Genomic DNA, 24,222 nt, shown 5'->3' on the forward strand with positions numbered 1-24,222 from the left:
TGGTTTTCCGGAATTCGGATTAGTTTTTTTTTTTGCTCTGACTATGACAGGCATTCAGTAAGTTTCTAGGAAACGGAAAGCACTTAAAACATTAAAGAACACTTGTTAATGTATTAATTCGGCGAAAGCTGGGTAAGATGTAAGTAAACATCATTATATTTCATTGAATTTTTAAACAAAGTTTACTTCTCATTTTCAGTCTGATTTTAAAATATAAGAAACTATTAGGCTGTTAAAATTTTTAGTTTTAAATTCAGAATGCACGCTTGTAAAGTATACGGAACCATCTGTAACATTGGACTACTAGTTCTAATCGAAATGAATTACATTTTTCGCATAATTTGCCAGCCACTGAGGTCCGAGGATACTGATCTGAATTCGGCTATATTTATTGCTGCCATCCACATTTACCTACTCCAAGTTGGACCACTTTGCATGATCGGAAGTCGAAGAATAACTGCGACAAAACATTTCATTCGTTCTACAATCCTTCACATGGCGGGTGTCCATCTGGCTCTGGCTCTCCTTTGGAACCCAACAGGTCTTGTGGTGGAAGGCATTTTGTCTGCTGTGAAAACAAGTGATTTACCCCAATACATGCACCTGATTCGTCTTTCCACGGCCTTGAGCTTCTTGTGGTGCTGCTGGAATCTTCCGAAAAATCGTGAGAATTGTTGGCATAGAAGTAAATCAGATAGGAAGATGAGTAATGATTGTATTGACGTCTATCCAGTGTGGGATGCCCTTCCATCGGAGATCCAATTAGGAAGTTTGGGCTTGCATTATAGGGAACGCTTTCCGAGGCGAAGAAAACCCTCATATCATGCTGTTTCCAGGGGACTCCTAAGTCGTATTTAAATTGATATAGCACCCAATGCAATCAAATAACCATTGTCGAGGTGTGTAAATGTGTGCTCATCATATTTGACTTTCGAATGTTTACCGACTGTATAATATTCACATAATATTTGTATGTTTTATAAAGTAGTTCTAAAAACATGAAAAGTGTATGTTTTTGAATTTTTTTTTATTTATTTCCCATACATCATTTAATACAATTAACAATTCACATACAATAATTAAGTTTACTTGCCATTGATTGTGTGTGTTCCTTTTTTCTGTGCTCAAATATTCATGTGTAAATTTGTTGATATTCAAATTTTACTCCTCTATTGAAATTATTCTGACATATAATCGTAGTTGGTAGCAAATGTTACGTTCATATACCTAGTTATTAAATTATTCTTTATAGTTTTCATTCAGTGTTGAGTTTTTGGTTTTGCATTTCCGTTGGCTTGTTCACACATAAATAAATGTTGCATTTCACTTATGTAGGAAATGGCTGGGCTTCCTGCTCGGACCTAGACTAATTCGATTTCGACTATATACAAATTCAACTGTTGCTGCAGTGGCTTGTTAACTTTTCACTTGGCTCGAAATCCTGCGAATCACCAAATTCGCCTTAACTTGGCGCGTGTGTCTATCTTATTTCTCATCATTTTTGAGTGTCTGCACTTGGAGGCAAATCCTGGAAACTTAGGCCAGAAACAGAGCGCCAGTCAGTGCCAGCCACTAACTCTGGGAGCTTTGCCAGCGTAGGATGTGGACAAGGCTCAGGAGCCAGGCGGCAAGGGAAGCTTGAAAACACAACAGGAATACACAACGTTAATATTTGATACACATAAGTGAAAATAAAATCTTTCCCAGAAACCCAACAAAAGGTTTTATCTCACTTAAGTCAAGTGCTACTTAACATGTTTCGTTTAAGGATATTTGGGTGATATCTGAGTGAAACTGCTTTCCAACTCACCTGGTTGTCCAGTGATGCAGGATCCATTCTCGGTGAGCCGCTGCTTGGTGCCGGCATCCTTCAGCGCCAGGATGGTAGTCCGCACCTTGCTCTCCCTCCTAATGGCTGCCATTCCCATGATGTCCGCCGTGCACCGGAGCTCCAGCATTTCGCTCTTGCTGATGAACCGCTGGTCGTCCAGGTGAAGTCGCAACTGCAGGTGGCTGGCGAACAGGTGAAAGCCGTCCACGTTGCGTGAGACTTCGTTGATTTGCGGCTGCAAACTGTGCCCAGGTGCCTGTGGCCGGAAGCAAACGGAAACGGAAATGGAAATGGGAAAGCGCTGGGTTTAAAAGTCAAATTGTGCACCACATGCGGGCGTGCCCTTCAGACCTCTCCCAGTACTCTATCAACATTTGGACAAGTTCGATGGTCGGGCCAAGGTTGGCTTAGCGACTGGGTCAAAGAGCCAAATAAAAAATTTGGTTCCTACTTTTACACCCGGAAAAATGAGCACAAGAATTACATGAAGCTCTGCATGCAACAGTATTATCTTAACATTAAATGCAAATAGCTAAGGTTTTCTATTTATCATTTTCTATTATCTACTTACCGTTTTATTATTAATATACCACGTCAACTTGGCCATCGGACTTGACATTTCCGTACTGCAATTGGCCTCGAGATAGTCGTGATATTTGTACGCATGTCGTACGCCCGAAATGAACGGATCGAATTTAGGTAGCACTGAAAAACAAGTTTAATTTATAATTAAAAGTATTTTCAGAAAGGCGTACATGGTGCTGTTGTCTCCGCTTTATTCCAATTGCAATTAAAGGTCTCGGATTTGAAATGACTGCATGACTGTCCATTTAGAAAAAGTGCATAAAGTTTCCAATCTCTGGTGGCAAAAGTAAAGTTGTGCGCCCAACTATGCCGGCAAATGCATAATGCCATTCGTACACTAAACTTATCCCAATTAGAGAGCCCAAAGTCGGGCTGAAATCCGAGCTTAGTTGCCACAGAAATGGATGCTACATGGGAAAGTGCAGCCGGCACTTGCAAAATTACCGACACGCCACCAGCAAATATTTATTTGAAGTGTTAATTAATCTTAACAAATAATTGCCCAGGACAAAGTTTTTTGATGAAAACAAGCGTAATTTAGTTTATGGCGAGTGCCCCCTCTTCGCCTCTCCCCTTCTCCCCTTCTCCACCTCTCACCACACACCAAACCAACCACAATGGCAACAACAAATCCCGAATCCAAACGAATGTTGTTGTGGGAAATTTGTGAAATATGCTAAGGACCTCCAAGGCCTCCAGAGACAATGGACATTGGGGATTGGGACTGGAAGTGGGAGTGGAAGTGGAAGTGCCTGTGGGTGGGGCATCAGAAGTCAGGCAGTCAGCAGGACTGTAAACTTTTTAATTGACTTAATACAAACCACTTTGGTGGAAAGTTTCTGACCTGTTTCAAGTACAACTTACGGGTCGGAGGACTGACGGACCAACGGACAGAACTCAGAGTTGAAGTTGATGATTGCGGCCATGTTGTGCCTGGTGGCACGCCCCCTTTGTCCGTTTGCCGCCCCCCATTGTGGGACTTGCATTGCGGGCGAAACAAAAGCATCAAAAATGAAAATTCAACGAAAACAAAGCAATCAACTAGGGTAAATAAACCAAAAATGGCTATGTTGTATACCCGAGTGCCAGTAAAGCACCAGAAACCAGATTGAAAAAATACACACACCCAAAAGAAGGGGAAACCCCCTCGGAAAACCAAGAAACACAAAGCGCAGTCCATCTTTCGGGGGCAAAAATTGTATTGTTGGTATGCTAAACGAGGCTAAAAACCAAGCAAAAAATAAAAAAACTTTTCAGGATTTCCACTCTAAACAGGTGTAACCATTTTTGAGAGTGAGTTTATTTTGTAAGGGAAATCTAACCTCGAATGATAAGCCACCTTCATTAAATGTCAAATGTCGTAGGGGCGGACTGGACACAACCAGTGAGAATTAAATATTTAAAATTCAATCATTGCTTTATTACAAGTACTTATATGATTTTGGACATTTTAAGTGGTTACTTCTTAAGGGAATCGTTATGATTGTACAAACGTTTATTATACTTCTGTTCATGATAAAATTCATTATTTTACTTTCCCAATTATACCCTATGCATGTATGTAATGCATTCCTTGTTGACTGTTTAAAGTAGTTTCCCGCTTTTTCAACACAATTTTTTTCAGTGAAAAAAAAGAGAAGCACCTAAGCAGCTTGTCCCTTGAAATGCGGAAAATCTCCGAAGTAATTAAGTGCGGCTCAGTCACCGTTTTATGGCCAGTGTGTGTTGACCGGCTGGTCCGGTCATATCCTGCTGTATCCTGGCGTATCCTGGCATTTCCCGGCACTCTGCTGAGCTGTGCAAACTTGGCAAAGTTAATCAGTGTGATGACACACGGCACGCAGCTAAGCGACAAAATATATGCCAGGCAAAAGTTTCAAGCTAACCTCAAGCCCCCTGGCCGGATCCTGTGTTCCAGTGTTCCCGTGTTTCAGTGGATTTCCGTATCCCTGTACCTCCATACTCCGGTATACCAGTATCCTGGTATCCCTGTTTCTGGCATTATCAAAGCGCCTGGGTGATGGCTGTTTGAAAATCGAGAGGCAGAGCATTTGGCCCGATGTTGTTGTGCCAAAGTTTTAAGGTGGTTACGATGGCGATGGCACTTTAGTGACAAAATTCCCAAGTCGATTGTTGGTCTGTCAACAGCTTCGCCTTCATTGAAACAAAAAACAGGCGACACCAGCTAAAACTACGTGCATCCAATTCCCCCTTCAACCACACTTTCCCAAACACTTTCCCCGCATTTCCCCAGCTTTCCCCACACTCCCCTTACACGGACACATTGTTCTGCCCAAAGAGGACTTTAAACTTTGCCGCTATCTCGTTGATGAAGTTTGATGCCATGGCTGGTTGGCTTTATTTCGTTGTTTTGGCTGTTGCCCCTCGTGGCTTTTTGTTTTTTTTTTGGTTAGGTTAGTTTTTTTGGCTTATATGGATATAAATTAAAATGACGAAACCAACTGGCCACTGACGTTGTTATATGCCAAAGGCACTCGTCGCTTGGTGGACAATGCAGCCACTACGACTATTTTATTATCTCAGCAAAATATTGTATCTGTATAGTTCTAAACGTAATTCGTATAAAGAATGCAAAGGGCTTAAGAAAAGAATATACGGAAGATAAGTTTCAGCTTACAGATTTGTATAATAATATAATATTTTATAATAATTTTAATAACATATTTTACATTATTCTCAATTGAATATTGGTTCTGTCCTTTGAGTTGTATTTTCTTAAAACCAAAAACCAGAATTACAAGAAATTCGTGCAATGGAAATATTTTGTGCAGTAAATACACCTTTATATTAAAATATATTCTAATCATGAAACTCCATTTAATGTCGATTCAGTCTGTGCACTTCTGCTGCTGCAGTTATTTCAATATTTCACAATTCCAAATCAATCACCATAAATCACAAAGAAATAAATAAATGCCAACTAATAATCGAGCAGTATTGTGGCAAAAGCAAGGGAAACTTGATCGTGTGGTGGTGGCTGAGGGGAAAAATGAAAGGCGGAAAAGGGAATACCATCCACGTTTCAGTAAGCTCGTCCTGCAGACTGGCACTTAATCTAGCCACTGGGATTTCCATGTACAACCACTTGAGCATGGCTTACTTTGTCTATTTAAGTACGCTGTATAGATAAAAGTCAAATTGACATGCAAATAGCGAGCACACAAACAGTCTGCCCTCTGCCAAACATCCAATTAAAGACGCAGTACAAATACGAAAATGCGAATTCAAATTTGATTGTTACGCGTAAACAAATGCCTAAGTGCGCATTATGCAAATCAATATCTCTTAAAGTAACGTCAATAAATAAGCCGCCCACAAAACGTACCCAAACTCGTAGCTCTCAGCTCGCAGCTCGAAGCTCGAAACTCGAAACTCGAGGCCCTGGGCCATCCATTTAGCATCTATGTGAAGCACTGGCGGCTACAAAAGGAGACAAATCGCTGAGCGGCGAAATTGCGACAAATAAATCATTTTGAGCCGCATAGAAACTAGAAACAAAAGACATAAGCAGGCCATTTCCATTTGGACCGAAATCAATTGATTTGAATTTCAAAGTAGAACCAGCACAGCGACCAAAAGCCCGACTGGCTGCCTGCCTGCCTGACGATTTCTCCTGGCCGCAATCAACCACAGAAAAGGGGAGAAAGGGGCATTGTCACACTTGGAAAATATTTTTCAATTTCCCTGTTCACAAAGAAAAAGCTTCCTTTTTCGGAACTATCACCATATCTCAGAAGCATATGTAATTAAGCTAGAAAAAATTGCTAACACGTAAAAAGAAAGTGATCGATCTTTAAAAAAGATCTTCAAAGGTCAAAGGTCATATACAGTCGCAAAGTATTTAAAATGTTATTTAACGCTGCATTTGATCTTGTTTTAAATAATTTTCTTAATTCCGCTTTCTGGTATTTGGAGTATTATCCAACATCTCTATAAAACGAATCTAAAGAGCACATTGACTGCAAACTCTACTTAAAAGGGTTTAAAAACTGAATATTTTGGAAATATAATAATGTTTTTTTTCAGTGTACCGCAGAGTGTTAGGTGCTGGGCGGAATCATCGTCATGTACGCTGCCAATCAAAGCGAAATCAAAATGGTGGGCGCTGCGTTGCCAGCGGCTTTTGGTGGTTCGATGATGCGGTGGTGCTATGGTGCCATGGCGCGATGGTGCGATGGTGTGGTGATGTGGTGTGGTGTGGTGGTGCGGCGGTGCGCCGTTGACGTTAACAAACCCAACTACAAGTGCCACAAACGAGTTAGTCCTGGGATATTTGTTGTATTTTGTGCCATTACCCCGGGTTTTGTTGTTGGGTAGGCTCAGCACGTGACAACGGCAAACGACCGCGCATTGTAGATTATAAATTGATTCGTACAAAACTCACAATTGAGTTGAATTTGTTCAGCAGAGCGGCAGGTGGCGCAGCGGGGCATTCGGCCGTGGTGTTCACTGTACGTACGGGCTGTACGCTTTTCGGGATGGTTCGTTCCGGATTTATTAACAATCATTACTCATACAAATGGCTGACGCGTGTCACAATTTTCCAGCGCTTATGCGACGCCCTTTTGAACTGCCTACTGCCCTAGGTTCGTGACCATGCAGCGCCTTCTTCGCCTCCTACTGCTCCTCCCCCTCACCCCGCCCCATTTAACCGTATCCGGTAATCCGTGATTCCCTCCCCAATCCGCCCGGAGAACACTCCGCCGGTGTGGCATTGATAAATGGAAAGGAGTTGCCGACTGAACTCCCGACCCCAAATTCTACTGGCCGTGCAAGGACCATTTATAATTTTATTAAGTGTTTGCAAAATTGCACATAATTTGTTGTCTTTCTGTTGCAAAACATAAATCAAACACAGCTACAAAAGTAACACAGTGGCAGAAGGCAGCGGGCAGTGGCAATTACGGATTACTTATCAGCTTTTTGAAATTGTGATTTTAATAAATAAAGATATAACTATCTCAGAAACTCCGTCCTATAGTTACTTTAAGTATAAGCCTAACAATTAATTTTAGAAAGGCTCAACAAATTTATTTATTTAAAAGTTCCATAATTTTCCTCATATATCATATATGCCTTCATATATGCCTTCTTCTATACATTTTTAGGGGGCTTTTGGGTGTCCTCGCCCACTGTGCGTGGATCGCAGCGAACTTTTTGAGCACCTACCTCCGACTGTCATATTGGCCGTCTGATCGATCAGCTTGAACTCGGGCGCATCGCCGGACACCTCGCACCTGTACTGCCCGGAGGAGTGGGCGCTGAGCTTCTCCAGCTCCACGTTGCAGATGAATTGATTGCAATGCGGCGAACCGTCCGCGATGGTGACACCTTTAACGGGGAACCAATTTGTTGTCGGCGGTGTTAGAGGCGAGTATCTGAAAGGAAAGAGGTGGCAACATCTCGTTAGAAAGAGAGAGAGAATGAGGTGGTGGAGCGATGCTTGAGCTCGAGTGCTGCGCAAAACCGATACCATGAAATATTGATGAGGAAATCATCCGAAAGAAAAAAAAAATATTTTTTTGGCTTCCATTTCATTCTGCAGCTGCAGCACTCGGCCAGTTGTATCCAGATTTTGGCAGGGCTGTCGATTTTATTATGAATAATATGCAGTTCCACTCAAGTTCGTATTGTCTTCAGAGCACAAATAGAATTCAAATTCAAAATTCCATTCATACTCACATTCATGCATTTGCATTTGATTACAGCAATTAGCGTGGCAATTGGGTAAAATCGTTTTAGATTGCTTTGAATTTGGTTCAGGGTTGTGGGGAAATGTTGAGGGAATGTAAGGAAGTGCCAATCATTGGAATCCGGGGGATGGAACTTTAGAAAGTTAAATTCCACAGAAAATATTAAGTGCAGATTATTAAAATTTAATATTTCTTAAAGATATAAGTTGACTTCCCAAAAATCTCTTGATAAAAACATGCACTGCGATACTAACCAGAAGGACCATAATTAAATCCGAACTTTGCGTGCTTTCTTTGTCAACGCAAAAACCAAATGGATTGTTAGGTCGATTTGTTCGCCGTAAACACTCAATTTAACAAATAGAAAAGCACGGTCGAACAAATTCAGAATTACACTCGAAGTGCGTGTATCCTTTGTGGCGTTTTTTGTTACAGATGGAAGCAACCGCAGTGTCAAATGCACATGAATAATTGAAGCCGAGTGCAGACCGCACAATCAAAACGTTCACACAAAAGCGTAATTGATAAGAGGCAACTGCCTACGGCAGTAAATTACTGGCTAGACCATCCCCGGAATCCGCCCCCTTCTGCGCCAATGGTCCTGACCTGCCACGCCCACTCCCACACCCTACAACCCACACCCCTCGCGAATATGTCAAAAACAATCATTACGAACTGGGCAACCCAATCGAGTGCGGTGGCCAAAAGGCTTCAAATTTGCATCGAACTTCGTAGCTGGGGGCGTGGTTGTCAAATGGCTCTGAGCTGAATAAATCTAAAATCAAGCATTGTTATTAGAAATATCATCTACAAAATATAAATCTATTTAAATCTTGTTTTTACAAAAAAAACCAGAATTGAGGTCAGCAAGAAAAATGGCAGGAAAATTTAACATACTTTTAATATACGTTTTTCTCAAGTTTAATCGAGATAAGAGTTGGAGTAATATTAACTAAAGTGTTTTCACCAATGTGGGCGTGTCCGACCATCTGGCAAAGCCCATAAGCTGTTAAATGGTTCTGATATTTGGCATAAATAACACTTTTTTGCCCCCTGACTTCTCCATATTTGTAGCGGGGCTTTTAAAATCAATAACCAAAACATTAAAAAAGATTTGTAATGCCCAAACACACACCTTTGTTAAAAATTTCACACTCGATTAAGTCCCGGATGGAGTGCTCGGATCTGGGCTACGGTCGACCTGGATATACACGTACGTGGATATGTGCGCACCTGTATGCGGCACGGCAATGCAATGTGCAACAATTAAGCCAGTTAAATAAAAAGCCCTCTTCGCACATATTTGGGCCCGATATGGCAGCGTCACCTGGCCGCAATTGCAGGCGAGCCATAAAAATCCATTTAAATTAAGCATTTAAATTAGTTGCGACACTTTCAAGCGACCCAGCCCACTGCCATTATTTTCTTTTTGTTTTTGTTTTTATTTTTTTTTATTTTTCTTTTTTTTTGCGAGTTGGTGGAAATTTACTTTGTTGGGGACAGTGTTGCAGTTTCATGACGTTTTCAATTTGCGCCATAAAATCTGCATGAATGCGCCGGCACATTTCGCAACTCCCAATCTCCGGGGCTCCCTGGCGACATTTTATTATTTCAAACCGAATGCCGAAAAATATTTTCATGGTAGGTTCTCGTGTTCGGGCTGGCGAGCTCAAGAGTTCCAGATATGGAAGGGAAGGGTGGGAGCAATTTTATTTGGTCTACGGCCACAGCCGGCGGGTTGGCTCACCTGAAAAACTCGAGGCCATCCTTGTACCATTTGACAGAGTTCAGCGTCCGATTGCCCATCGCGTAGCTGCAGAAGAGTTTCGCCTTTTGGGCCACGTCGATAATGCGCGGGACGGACAGGTTGGACAGGTGCAGTCCCTCCGCGGGCACAGGAGCCATTCCTGCAACGACAGTGCAACCAGTGCAGCCAGCATTAACGAAAGAAATCGAAAATATTCTACATGTGTGCTTCTTACAAGCTAATTTAGATCAGAAGAAGATACAAAGAAACTAGTTAAGATACAAGCTCTTTTCATTGAAATACTATTTAGAAACATCTATTCAAGATAATGATTACAAATATAACGGGTGTTTTTTTTAGAGGTATAGAACTTTAAGTTGGCATTACTGTTCAAGATGGCGACCGATTTAACAGCTGTCAAGTGATTTATTCTCAGTTTGGTTTGGCAATTCGTCATGCGTGCTTACAAAATCCAACTCGTGCAAGAATTGAAACCAAACGATCATCAAGCAAGGCGTAGATTCGTCGAATGGGCCCAAAACGAGATTGCTGTTGTTCCCGATTTTTCATAAGCCTCCAAGATCTTGTGATTTAACACCGCTAGACTACTTTTTGTGGGGCTATGTAAAGTCATTGGTCTATGCGGATAAGCCACAAACGCTAAACCATTTGGAAGACAACATTCGCCGTGTTATTGCCGATATACGGCCAAATGTTGGAAAAAGTCATTGCAAATTGGACGTATAGATTGGACTACATCCGAGCCAGCCGTGGCGGTCATATGCCAGAAATTATATTTAAAATGTAATGCCACAAGATTATCTTTCATGTCAATAAAATTCATGTCAATCGAATAATCCATCGTTGTTTTATTGCAATTTAAAGTTCTATACCTCTAAAAAAAACACCCTATATTTACAATAGGTAAAACAATATTATCATTTCCAAACAGATAATATCATTTCTAGTTTTTCTTTGTATTTATATATTAGAAAATACGGATACATTGATATCCATGTTATGGTAAGAATAAGCTTTACGTTTTTAGTTGAGTATTTTGTATTCAGCTTAACTATAGCCAAGCTGCCAGCACTGAATGCATCCTGAACGGAAACCGATTCCATGGGCATTATTCGGTAAGCTGTTGATAAGTGCGAGCTTGCCACGTGGGCGGAAAAATTTGGACTCGATTCGGGGAAGGGCGGGCTTACCGGCACATGAAGAACTTAAAATAATAGATTTTGTTTCGTTATCCGCATGGATTTCATTGTTTGGTAAGTGATTTCTTTTTTGATTTCGAAACAGCATGTGTGGCAACAGTATGTGTGGAAGTGTCACAGAAATGAGGAAAAGAAGTATATTCATTCTGGTAATAATTCCTGAAATTCAATAGTTCACTAATTAATAATTATTTAACTTTGCAATGTTATTTTACGACATTTTCCCTTTTTAGTTATTCAACAATTGTTAAGGCATTTAAGAATACATCACTTAGCAGGCCAACAATTAAATAATTTAACAAGTTCTTTAAATCTCTGGAAATATTTTCCCCCAGCTGGTGCTACTGTAAATCGCGAAAACCTTTCTTTCAAAAGGCAGAGGTGCCAAAAAGGTCGCCATCGTTAATTCCTTGACTTTGGGCGCCGCTGACCTGCTGACCCGCCGCTCGACCTTTACGCTTTCTCACTTTGTGAGAGGTCAGACTCGGCACATTTTAATGCGTTTACTTTTATTTTTATTTCGCGTCGCCACATCCATTATTGCATTTAAGCCCGACCTCGCAAATGCAGGCCATGAATCAAAAGCCCGACCCGTCGGCCGACGCGGGTATTAATTAAGTTTATATTACTTGGCCAGATAGTAAAAATTATATAAACGGACCAGCCACGAGTGGGCGGCGCTTTTCCCCCTTTCTATAGCTGTTTTTGGAGCATGTGAACTATGAACTCTGGCTGACCGACAAAATAATTAGCACGGACTACGGCCGTCTCTCTCCCGAGGATGTACATCCACCAGTATCTGTCCTTTTTTCACACGCTGTCGGCGGAAGCAACAGTTTCTCGTTTGTTTATGGGATGGCGCATTTCCGGCGGCCAGGGACGAGTTTTAATGGCCCCTGGGACAACGGCTTGAACGTCGGCTAATTACAACAAATAACAGACAAACAGAAATTAACTTATGTGCTACATAAATTAGCGATGTAATATGACTTTTTCTGGCCACCCCCGTAGGATGACCTGAATTTATTGCCACGACAACTACGGGATGAAATTCGTCCCCAAGGAGCGAAGTTCACTAAACTGCGTGACACAGTTTGCATTTCTAGCAATGAGTAACTTGTTTATTAATTCTGAAGTCGTAGTGCCAATCAGCAACATTGGTATCAACGCTTTAATGTAAATAAGCCCAGATTGGAATACAAAATTCTTAAACATAATTAGGGCCTATTCCACTGTTCGAATGTAGAAATCCGTTTATAATTTGCATTTATCCGCAAGGGCATTTGACATTTGCTATTTTGAATATTTGCATACCTTTGTTTATCAGTTTTTCCATCGTGTTAAATATTGTTTCTTTAACCTTTTTTTGCCATTCCGTTAAATGTTTTTTTGGTATGCTCGTTTTCCATTTGTAATCATGTTTTGTTTGCATACGAAATTAAGGCCAGATGACATGTATGATTACGTCGGGTTCGCATATACCTTTATTTTTATATTTTTTCTGCTGATTCAACGGGGGATTACATTTAAGCGATTTTATTGTTTATGTCCGTATATCGTTAGGCACAAATAGTTTAAATTGCGGAGCGCTTAGAGCAATTTGCCATTCGACGCAATCTTCTCGACAAATTGCTTTATGTGCGCACTGCGCATCCTAGACACATTACTCATAATGACACCCGAAAAATTCGATTAGCTTGGAAAGCAATTAACATGCAAGCCGCACAGGCATCCTTGAAAGGGATATTAACCCTCTGGTTGGCAAGCGTTCAAAGAAAGTTTTCCTCTGGTAGGGATCACCGGATTTGTATAAGGGTTTCGATTAACTACTTCATTGGTGTTATGAACTAAAACAAAATTAAAATACTAATAAGATATATTAAATGTACCATTTTAATTTAAGGCAAAAGAGTCCAATACTAGATCTAGTATACTAGATGCTTAGAATATGCCACACAGGTGAACAGAGGGTTAAATACAAAATATATGCAAACATGACTATGGCTATTCGTGATCAACTTGCCAACTGCTAGAATGGTTGAATGCTCCCCTTTATCTCCGCTGGCGGAACTCGCAAAAATCTCGCATAAGCCTCTTTTGGCCAACTTTGCTTTGGCCGCTGGTGCTCCAGTTGCCCTTGACTGATTGTCGGTCAGTTAATATCACTCAAGCATGCCCTGGCGACGAAACCCCGATGACAGACAGACAGAGAGACAGAAAGACAGAAAGACGCACAGACAGCTGACCATGTGAGCCCGGCGATGAGTTGGCCAAAAAGCAGAGTATTTGGCTCAGGACCCTCGGCTCACATGCGATGAGATAATGAATGCGTTGACGTTCAAGGATTTAATGTGCCGAAACAATGATGAATTAGTGACGAGACAGAAATTTCTCAAGCGCAAAATAATGAGCATTAGGCTGTTGGCTTGCCATATCCTCGAGGACATTCATGATGGCCGCCCCGTTGCGGACATTTGGGCCATTGTGCGGACAATTTGCTTTGAATTTAGTTGATTGCCGGACGGAATTTGACGCCATTTAGTTTTTTTTCCTTCTCAACAGGGCATTTAATTTACAAAACAGAATTGGAAATTTAAAGCAAGCCGAAGGCTATTTTCAAATTTAAATCTTAATGACTATTACTGGGCAGGGAAACTGAAAGATATACTGGCTGGGAGAATTTATCTTTGTCATCGCCGTTGACATTGACATGTGGCACTTTTTTCTGATGATACATTAATTCAGTGGATGTTCTTTAAAAACACCTAAAGATCATGTTACTTAAATATAGAAAGCTATGCCTATGCTGCAATTCATATTCAACTATGATTTATGATTGTTCTTCTGATGAAAAATCTATACAACACAAATCAAACTTATCGAACACTTTTATATCACCATCAAAACGGATTAAATGGCCATTTCAAATGCTGAAATATCTCGTGTTTCAACATTCTCAGCCCATAAAAAATTTTCCTGTTTAATTAGCATTTGCTTAAAAGCATTTCCTTTCCTCAGTTTTCATTTGGCTTCCGACAGATGCTCCTGGTTTTGTAATTTTAAAGAAAACGAAAAGTGAGAGCTTAGTTACATGATTCGTTACGCCCCGAATGGAATGCAAGCTCGGAATTTTCTTGTTAGTTTTATGCTGAGCCACAGCCAGGTCTATTTTCTGCTTGTCAATGCCCTCTGCTCCTGCAAAGTTGCCTCAGCTTCTCGTGTCCCATTTCCATCTGCTCCCCATTTCCATCATAATTTTTTGCTCAACATGTTATTGCTGCTGGTGGAGTTCCACACATTTCATCTTGGTTACATTTACTTTCCCTTTCCTTCTGCTTTTCTTTTTGTTCATATCAGGCCATATATTCTTCCTTCACTTTAGTTAACATTTTTAGTGGCTTTCGGAGGTTGGGCAAACAACAAAAGATTCATCATCTTTTTTTTGCTTCACGAATAGTTCGTTGGTGGGACTTAAAGCAGGGCTTTAACGTTGAGTATCAGATGGTAAAGTGTTTTATGTTGTTATTCTTTCTCCTTTGTGGAGAGTCCATGCGAGCTCCTGACAGTTTTATACACTCGGGAATTGGTGGGGTTTTAGTTTTTGGGGCGGGTTCCCGAGCATGATACGCCTTGATGGATTGCCAAGGGTCTGTTTTCTGGCATGCCTTCGATTCCGAAAGGTTATCTCTCACTTCTCCGCTGATTAAAGCCAGCCCAGAATGAACTGAACTGTTATAGAATTATGCATAAATTGCGAATAAATATGTAATCAGATGAGCAACTTTCTGCAGCTGCTCTGCAGCTAAAAAACTGCATACTCGCAACTATAAGATGCAGCGACTCGACACTTGATTGCAGTAGCAAAATAAAACTCGTAAGGGTAAAATGGGGGGCGGGAAAAGTCGAGAGGCATGGGGGCGTGGCAAGGATCGACCAACTCAGCGGGCAAGTAGGTAATAGTTTCAGGTAAAAGCCTGTAAACGAGCAAAACTGGCACAAACGAGCTGCAAGTTGAATGCAGACGAAGATGACGATGATGATGGCATGGAAAAAAACAGAAAGAAACGTAGAACTTTACTCACCGAATGGGCAATATCCCTTGCAAAATCAATTGTATACATAATTATGAAAAAATAAAATATTTGATGAGTAACTTATATGCAGAGAGCAGATATGACAATTTTTTACAACCACTTTTTTTCCTCTTTCAAATTAAAATAAAATATCAAGGCAATAAAGTTCATAAGTTAAATATAAATAAATAAAAATACTTTTATTATAGCACATAAACATTTAAATTGAAAACTTATCAGATTAGACATATGATCGATCCTAAGTAGACAGAGAAATTCGAAGCCTGAATAAAATGACCGAAGTAAGCGTATGAAATGAGTGGATAAAGGTGGAACATAGGATGGCCAGAGATCCTTGGCAGCTGTGGCAAATGCAGCTCTACTCGCTGGATGCAAAGCTATTCAGTTGGAAACTGTTTGCCGGTGCCAAGTTGCAGAGCTCAAGGAGCAGCCACTTGCTCAGTTCTATTCAGATACCCGTACCCATTCCCATTCCCAATATCCCACTTCCACTTTTATTTATTACATGGCGTATACGCAATGCAAATATTCCGCAATGCATTGTTTATGCTCCTGTTTCGCTTATACTTTTTCACTCAAATATTTGTTCTTCTTTTCCATCTTTTGTGCTCCGCTATTTTCGGCGTCTGACAAATTCGGTTTTTGCTTAAATTTATTTCCGTTCTGTGCAATTATTGTGATTGTTTGTTCTGCCTTTTGCATTTTGCATTTTGCAACTTTTTTAATCATTTTTATAAATTCAGCGCTGCAGTAACCTTTTCAATCCGCAATCTGCCGCTGCCATTCTTGGCGTTCCTTTTGCTTTTAATTAAAACAAACTCTCAATACAATATGCTCGGCTCTGCGAGTGCGACGCTTGCCTTTTTTGTTTGCTCTTAATTTTCCTCCATTTCTTTCTATATTTTTAAAAAAAATTTTTGCGGAGTTTTCCTCTTGTTTTTTTCGGCTTGGTTTTTGCTACCAGTAGATTTCCCACGTCCCATAGTTTTGCTTGTTTTTACGGTCTCCACAGACGCTGGGGTTTATTTATTGTGTGTGTGTGTGTATATGGCTGTATGTTTGTTCTTTTTGGACAACAAAAAGTTGCAAAACTAAAATTAGTAAACTGGGCGGAGCCAAGAGTTCCGAGTGTGATGCGGTGGCCTAAAAATGTGGGAAATGGATCCAACGGAAAAGTGTGCCAATTGGAAAAGTTATTGAAATTTAAGAACAGCTCAGTAGTCTGACACATTTCAATCTTCACATTTGTTCTAAAAGCTTATTGTTGTTTAAGAACTTTTTTATATTAAGCGAGACTTACCAAGAACTTTGAAATTTTTTTAAATGGCCAACTTCATTTGCGCTGTTTAATATTTTATTGATTATTCTATGAATAAGTACAAGTGTTAAACTGTTGCCCAAAATATCATTAACGGCTGGAAAACGAGAAGAAGGAAAATCAAAATAAAGGCAGTGAAGAGGACACTTCACCTGTCACGGAGGAGTAGCGACCAACTTACACGGAAAACTGCAACAAACACTCGGCGAAACTTTTCTCATTTAACGTCGACTCAAACTGAAAAGCTACTCAAAATCTATTTGAGTTTCCCGCGCTGCCAGCGACTTTGTGCAATAGAATAAAAACCATTGGACACTTTTGCAAAACTAATAACAAATTAAGTTTACACAAATTCGAGTAAAAAAAAGTCGAGCAAGAGGTAAAAACTTTGCTCACTCGCCTGCAATTGACAGCTATTAAAGTTGTCCGCCTTGCGGGCCAATATCAATTTTAATGTTCATTTTCAATTGCAGCGTTTAGGGCGAAAACTTTGCCAACGCATAAATATTTTCCGGTCCTTTTTCCCACAACATTTTTTTACCAAAGCCATAAATGTCGAAACGAAACATTGGCCTGCCACTGCATATGCTGCGGAATTTGAAAAGAGAGAGAATTGGGAATTTCTGTATCCATAAGATACTTTCACATCAGCGCAAATGTCGTCGCATAATGTTAAAGAAAATATATATTTTTCCCATTCGATGCAATGTCGCTGCGTTGTTTTTTCCTCATCGTCTGCTTATTTTGCCAAAGTCAAATATTAGCTGAAAAGTTGAGAAAGTTTTCTCAAGCAATTTTGCGCTTACATTTTACGGAGGAGCAGCAGCATCTCGGCAGCTTCACGCTGGCTCCTGGTCTATCTGTCAGGCATTTCCCTCGGTTTTCCTCATGGTTTTTCCTGGGCTTCCACTGGGCTGCTGCTTTTCCGTTACGCCCCACCCCAACCCACAGATCTTTATCCCGAGCAGCTGCCTCGGTATCCTTCTTGCGTTTCATTTTCCCCCAAAGTGCATTAAAAAATATTGTTGCTGCATGGTCGGATACGAACAGCGCGTATCATTTTTGATAAAATTCATGGTAATTGTTTCAACTGTGAATTTATCGAAGTTTTTCATGTTACGCACAAAACTTTGCCAAAGCCAACCACTGAGACTTCTCCGGCAGCGAGACAAGGATGAGATCCGGAGATCCAGCAGGAGGAGTTGGCATTGCTTTTTATGGTTCAGTGGGGAGAGCTGGAGCAATGGTTTTCAGGCGGATTGAGTGGAGAATGGATGCTTTTGACATCGACACGGCATTGCTGTCAGTTAGCTGCCTCAGTTTGACTCCTTCATCCACAAACCAAAAAGTCTGCTTCAATAGTATGTGGTTGGATGTCTGGCATGAGAGAAGAGGAAATTAACTCTTTAAATTTAGCTCCGCTTCAGAGGATTTTGCAGAGTAGAAAGAGCAGGCTATTGAGTAGGAAACTTGGAAAATAATTAAGGAGATTTTTATGGTTGGTGAACCTTTGTCAGTTTCAATATTTGTAATTTTATTTTATAAAATATTTATGAGTGGTGTGTGTACCAATTAGTGGTAAAAATATTTTCAAATCGAAATTAAATCCCTTTATAATTGGAAGGAAACACTTTCTGTTTAGCTATCGAGCAAAGTATAAGTAGTTTGCAGGTTATATTTCATTTACTTAACAGCTCGTAACACTTAATACATACATTTAAGACAACACTGAAGTGGAATGTTTTCTTAAGCCTAAACGAGTTCAAACCTTTCATTTAAATAGAATTTGATGCACGAGTTATTACTTTGCTACTTCTGATATGTCGTAATCTAGCTCAGAGCACCCAAAATCCAACCGAACTGTCACTCTTGCCACATGCAGAACCGTTTGTTTATTTTTTGGTCAGACACCAGCTCATGTGCTACCAAGTTGCATATCTGCCTCGTAGATCGACTCCCTGGTGCCAGTTTACTTTGATCAGAGTTTATCAGAGGGAAAGACCCTTACGGCCACATCAAAAAGAATAGTAAAGTTGGAAGTTTTAATTTGGAAACCCGAAACCCCCAGCAAACTGTCTCAGTGCACAGGGCCACAACATTTACATTAACTTTTGACCTTATCACAATAAAGCCAATAGAATCAATTTGGGCATCCAAAGAAAACAACAGGGTAATGGTGATGGCCGGACGACGGCAAGGGAGAGGGCCAGATGGAAATGAATAGGCAATGGAAATGGAAGCAGTACCAGGAAAACGGAGTTTGTCTCGCTCACTGGCAGGACACACAAACAATTGTGTGTATCATTGCCAATAAAACAAACACCAAAGGTTCAAGTTTTTCAACCGACCTTGTGTACTTTTGCATACAGAAGCGTACTTTTGGGGCTCAGTGTGGTCACCACACGTATTCTCGACTCAGGGGAACTGAAAAAGCTTTTGCAAAAAATCTTTATCAAAAGTATAGTGCAAGTGCACTGGGGAAACAAAAAACATATCAAATATACAAGTCACCTAAAATGGGTAAATTTATAGATAGAGTAGGCAATTATATGTTATTATTTTAAAGGATTCTTTTGCAAGGGAAGATGAATTAAAGGAATGTAATTATATTTGTACCTGCGTTGAATTATAAGCTTAAATGTTGTTTGAATTTGTATAAGATTCTTTTTTTCTTATTATAAAGCCGTAATAATATTTTAAAGAGCTTATAGATAATAGTATGTAATCCGCTAGTACTTTCCTTTACTTTGCTTAATGAAAACTTTGGAATAGATTTATGAGGACAAATAGTTGGGTACGCATGCAGTTACTCGCAATTGCCACCTTATTGAATTAACAATGGGGGATAAATAAAGCGAACGACTTTATCATGGTCCCACACCCTCCGGAGCATATTTCATGTTAAATTATTACAAATGTACGTGGCTTGGTGGCACATAGGGAAAATGATAATACAATAACACGATTGGGGCAAACTAAAGTAAAATTTAAACATATTTTCACCCTCAGCTGGGAGTTGTCGGAGGAGTAGGAGTTGGTGTACCAGGCTACGTGGCTTTCTTGATTCAAAGTTATGACTGCTCAAGACGCGGCCGGCGGCTCTAAAATTTATTGTTCGCTACTATGAAAAACTGCTGCGAACGTGGCCCAGGCACTTGGCTGTGCAACTACACGAGATTATGATTAATTGTTTGCCGCCCTCCCTACAAAACCAAACGCGATGCAGCCCCTACCATTTAAATCTACAGTGAAGCATCAAAGGGTTAAACAAATATTTAGTATACGATATTACTAGATAGATATATCTCACAATGTTACAGTAATGTAATGTAATACGGTTACATATTCGTCTTCCCTGCGCCAGGTATCACTGTACTGGGTATGGGCGTGGCACGTGTGACACAAGCGCGGTCGATGACACAAAAAGCATGCAGCTCGGTCGCAAGGCAGCTGCTTTGGCTCAGAACATAAATATAGGGCCCAGTGACAAAGCCAAGGCATTAAAAATTAATTTACCCCTCGTAGCGACAGGCTTGGGGCTTGGCGATAAAGATATGGCCAGATAGCTGGCGCTAATTTTTCACGCTCATTTTTGCGTAATTTAAAAACATCAAATATCCAATTAAACTTGCCACAAGCATTCATCTTCAATTTATAATAATTACAAACTAATTAACTCTGATCCCTCGCCCGGGCAACGCCGCCTGCCATCAACCACAAGCAATGCCGAAAATGCGAAAATAATTATTAACAAAAATTAAGTCAAATTATAGCGGAACCCAAAATCCAGTCCCTCACCATGGCAATCGCGCTGAGAAATGAGACGTGGAAAAAATGCTTAACTTTCCCCACAGATTTAAAGCGCTCCTCAAAGTCAAACTTATCCCCCGGGCAGAAAATGACTTTTGGCGGGCGGAGGAAATCTGTTAGCAACTAGGACTCATTATAGACGTTGTCCTGTTTTTTTCACTTTAAAGCGGCAGAGAATGAGCCAAACAATATTGTCTGAATTTGCAAAGTCACGCAAAATGTTCTCTGTGTTTTCTAGGCGCCACTTAAAAAAATGCTGAAGGAAAAATATACAGAATATTAAAAATTAATATAGTATAGAGAGCGTAGGAAAATATATTCTTTTTACAAAATATGCTTTAATTAAAATTAGGAAGTTAGGTGCAGCATATTATATCCAAGTCGCATTTAAAAAATGTCATGCACTTGCTTTACTTGCTTAAACTTTTAAAAACCTTAATTGGTTGGTTATCTGTATTGTTTTGATGAGAACTGTGGTCTTCTTCAGCAATAATAGTACTAACATATAGATTTTATTTATTATTTTTTCAGTGAAGTCCTTTTGTCCAGGGCGAAGTGCACGTGGGACAAAACTTCACCGGCCACAGTAGCAGAGCCAGGACGATGTGCGGAATGGACGATGGGGAGCTTGAGCATGTGCGTAACGTTAATGGAATTAGAAAACTTTTTAAGCAAAGCTGAATATATGAGTGTGATTTTGAAAAAAGTCCCTCACTGTGCCGAGAGCAAGGTACATAGGCAAAAATTGCGTAATGAAAAAGTTTGCTCCCACCGTACTACCACTTATACCCAAAACTCAGAAATTTTCTCAACACGCATATGGGCCGAGTATTTTTCTGACATTTTTCCGGCTAGCGGTGGAAGTGGCGGAAAAGTTTTTGCCAAACGCAAATCACTGTCAATGGCAGTCGTAGCTCCGGCAAATAACCAAAATTCACGGCTATTGGCATCCAAAGCCTGAGTTTGCCGGCAAATCACACTTCATTATAACCTTGGGCCTTTTTCCATATATATCTTAACACACGTGCGATCTTTGAAAGTTAAAATGAATTTAATTATTGCGCAAACGCTACGTAGTATCTTATAATGCTTAACGCTAGAGTGTATCTTTTAATTGATTTATATACATAAGCCGTTAATTTTAATATTTAATTTATCTTATAGAAATCCTTACTATATTTGTCCTTCCAATGCTTTGATTTCCTACCCTTGAATATGTGCGACTATTTACGCATGGCAGTCAACAAATGACTGATCGAATCATTTCAATTAACTTCTAGTTATTACCCTAAATCAATTACTTGCCACATTAAAGTATATTTGATTACTTGTTTAGATAATCCTACGAAGCGGCCAGACAATAACTGCATTTATTTGCCGCCATTAAACTGAAGTAAATAAAATTAACGACTTTTTAAATTAAACCATTTGATTTTACTGCCAAAGTTTGAACATATTTTATGACCACTAATGCAAATCGAAACGATGCAAATGAAACTTGAGCGGCATTTAAAGCTTTTCCTTTGGCATTTCCCCACGTATACGCCTTGCGTGGGTTTTTCAGTCAGTTTTCAACAGCTGTAACAGGACCCCAATTCCGTAGATGAAATGAGATGAGATGCGAAAAGTTTGCGAAAAGTGTTGATTCTGCTGCGTACATATCAAAGTGCTATATAAAAATCAAATTTATATTTATGGGTCGGCACCACGACATCAGACGGCTGGCTGACCAAAAAAACTTTGCCGACCGGCCGGATGGCATTATAATTTCCAAATTTCATTCTGCCTGTTAATAAGAGAGTGCACTTGAAGAATACGGTGATGACTCATAGAGAAAAACTTATTTAGTTCATTTAAAAATAAACTGCATACTTATAACTATTCTGAAAGCTTATCAGTAATACGTTAACTTAATTTTCATAAGTTTGTTATTCTCTTTAGTCCATTTCTTTATGTACTTTTTTTAAAATATCAATATTATTATATTTCTGTTTTCAATTTGCCTACTTTTTTCTTCAATCTATAACAAGAAGTTGAGCCAGACAAACGAGCGGCTGGTCCTCAAGTCCGTTCGTCTGAAAGTCTGCGTGTAAAATTATGCCCGTTGTCTGCCCAGAGGCCATTACGATGGCATTCGATTTCGATTCCGTTTAGTAGCAACAACGCAAGCTGCTTTGGCAACACTTACAACTTTCGACAGTTCAAACGGCCTCTGGCTTGGGCGGGAAAATTGTGGGAAAATTGGGTGGGAGAGCGAAAAGGGGATGCCAGTAGTCAAGCGCTGCGGGACACATAAATCATATTTCCCAGCGAGAGTCGTTCAAGGAGCTGCCATTGATAAATGGAAAGGATCAACTTTAAGCTGTGCTGTGTTACAATGATTTAACAAAGGACAAGTGGAGTACAAATAAACATTATTCGGTTCAAAACGATTTGCATTGAATCGATGGCTCTCTTTAAGCTGGTGTCGGGCGGTGGTTATTAAATATACTCGTAATATAGTTTTGGTTACCTTTTAAAGTGTTATCTGCATACACTTAAAAGGAAAAGAGGAAGTGTAATCTTTGCGTTGTTAAGTTAATTGAATAGATTTTATAATCGATGCACATATTAATCCGCTAGGGAAGCAGCAAATTAAATTGGTTGACGAACTTTAAACTATTGAGCGATATATATATATACAGTATGTATGGGTATTAAAAGTAGTTTAGTTCAAATGCAAAAAATTTGTATTTACCAAATCATAAGGCTTAAATTGAAATAGTCCAATAAACGGATGGATTCTGAATCAATTGACAATAAGTGGAGGGTTCAGTTTTTCACAATAAATTTAATAATTTTCTGATATGGAAGCCTTTTACCATTGTTTTCTTTGCTTCTCTTTTTCACGATTTCTTTTTTATTTTTTGTGTTCTGTGTTTTGTGGTGTTTATTTATACATCGATGTGAAAATGGAAAAATATTAACAGCTGGTTTTTATGAAGCGCCCGCTCAACTATTGCCGCGTAATGCGCATTGTTATTGATATCATTATCATTATTATGGCTATTTTCGGGTTTTTATGGCCGAAGTTGGTGCTACGCTTGGGATCTCGCATAAATGAATTTAATTATTCCGGAATTCCCCATTCGAGCTCCAAGTACGTTGTGCTCAGCTGGACGTTGGCATTAATATGGATGCTGGTCGACCTGTTGCCTAATGGCTTAACAAATCTGGCTGAATAGCGAGAATAATTACAATTACCACGCGGCGTATACGCAATGTGTGTGCGGCTGTGTGTGTGGCTGTGTGCTCAGCACACTGTGCTGTGTGCGGGCGGGGTGGAATTTTGCAAAGTTTGAGTGGCTCTCGGAGGCAAAGTCTTGGCGCTACGAAGTGCCCACGGCATGACGGTCACATTGTTGGCATCAGCCATTGTTGACAGCCAAAGCCGCCGTCACACTTGCCACAGCAACTATAACAACAGCAACAACTGCAGCAGCAAGAACAACAAGCAGTTAGGAGCAACAGTCATGCAACGCCAACAACACAAGCACACACAAGCGCCAGCAAGCCAACAACAATAACAAATAGTTGTTGACATTTATGCCGGCGAATGTCACATGCCAGGCACGCCCCTCAGCGCAAAGCAGTAAGAAAGTACACTGGGAGAAAAATGTAACCGTATTACATTTTTAAGAGATTTATCTAGGGAGCGCACAGGAAGAATTTTAGCTATTATGATTACTTCAGTTTTATTGGGGGGCGGATGTAGAAATAAATTGTTTACACAATTATAATTCAGAATTTGCAAAGCAATTAACCTAACCTATTTCTAAGCTGAATGTTCCTGTTATATAAAAGAATTATACACTTCTTCTTTCAGTTTATTTTAAATTTTTTTTAAAGTGAAGTTGCAATGCC

The 24,222-nt window shown here is 40.0% G+C and overlaps 1 protein-coding gene and 1 long non-coding RNA gene across 4 annotated transcripts in view; one reads left to right on the forward strand and one right to left on the reverse strand.

The window, feature by feature from the left end:
• Nucleotides 1–180: 180 nt before the first annotated feature.
• LOC120452112 lies at nucleotides 181–1,005 on the forward strand. The gene is made up of 2 exons (XR_005616438.2): nucleotides 181–664; nucleotides 734–1,005. It is a non-coding gene; the product is annotated as an uncharacterized LOC120452112 (long non-coding RNA).
• Nucleotides 1,006–1,042: 37 nt separating this feature from the next.
• Nucleotides 1,043–24,222, reverse strand: part of LOC120453815 — a 38,347-nt gene continuing 15,167 nt past the window's right edge. For all 3 annotated transcript variants that reach the window (XM_039638694.1, XM_039638697.1, XM_039638695.1), the window contains 5 exons: nucleotides 9,878–10,037; nucleotides 7,607–7,815; nucleotides 2,403–2,536; nucleotides 1,811–2,087; nucleotides 1,043–1,637 (listed from right to left, as the gene is read on the reverse strand). In XM_039638694.1, coding sequence (XP_039494628.1) covers nucleotides 1,573–1,637; nucleotides 1,811–2,087; nucleotides 2,403–2,536; nucleotides 7,607–7,815; nucleotides 9,878–10,037 — 845 coding nt within the window. In that variant the 3' untranslated portion in view covers nucleotides 1,043–1,572. The remainder of the gene's footprint in view (nucleotides 1,638–1,810; nucleotides 2,088–2,402; nucleotides 2,537–7,606; nucleotides 7,816–9,877; nucleotides 10,038–24,222) is intronic.

The sequence above is a fragment of the Drosophila santomea genome, chromosome 3R (assembly GCF_016746245.2).
Source record: "Drosophila santomea strain STO CAGO 1482 chromosome 3R, Prin_Dsan_1.1, whole genome shotgun sequence".
Lineage (NCBI taxonomy): Eukaryota > Metazoa > Arthropoda > Insecta > Diptera > Drosophilidae > Drosophila > Drosophila santomea.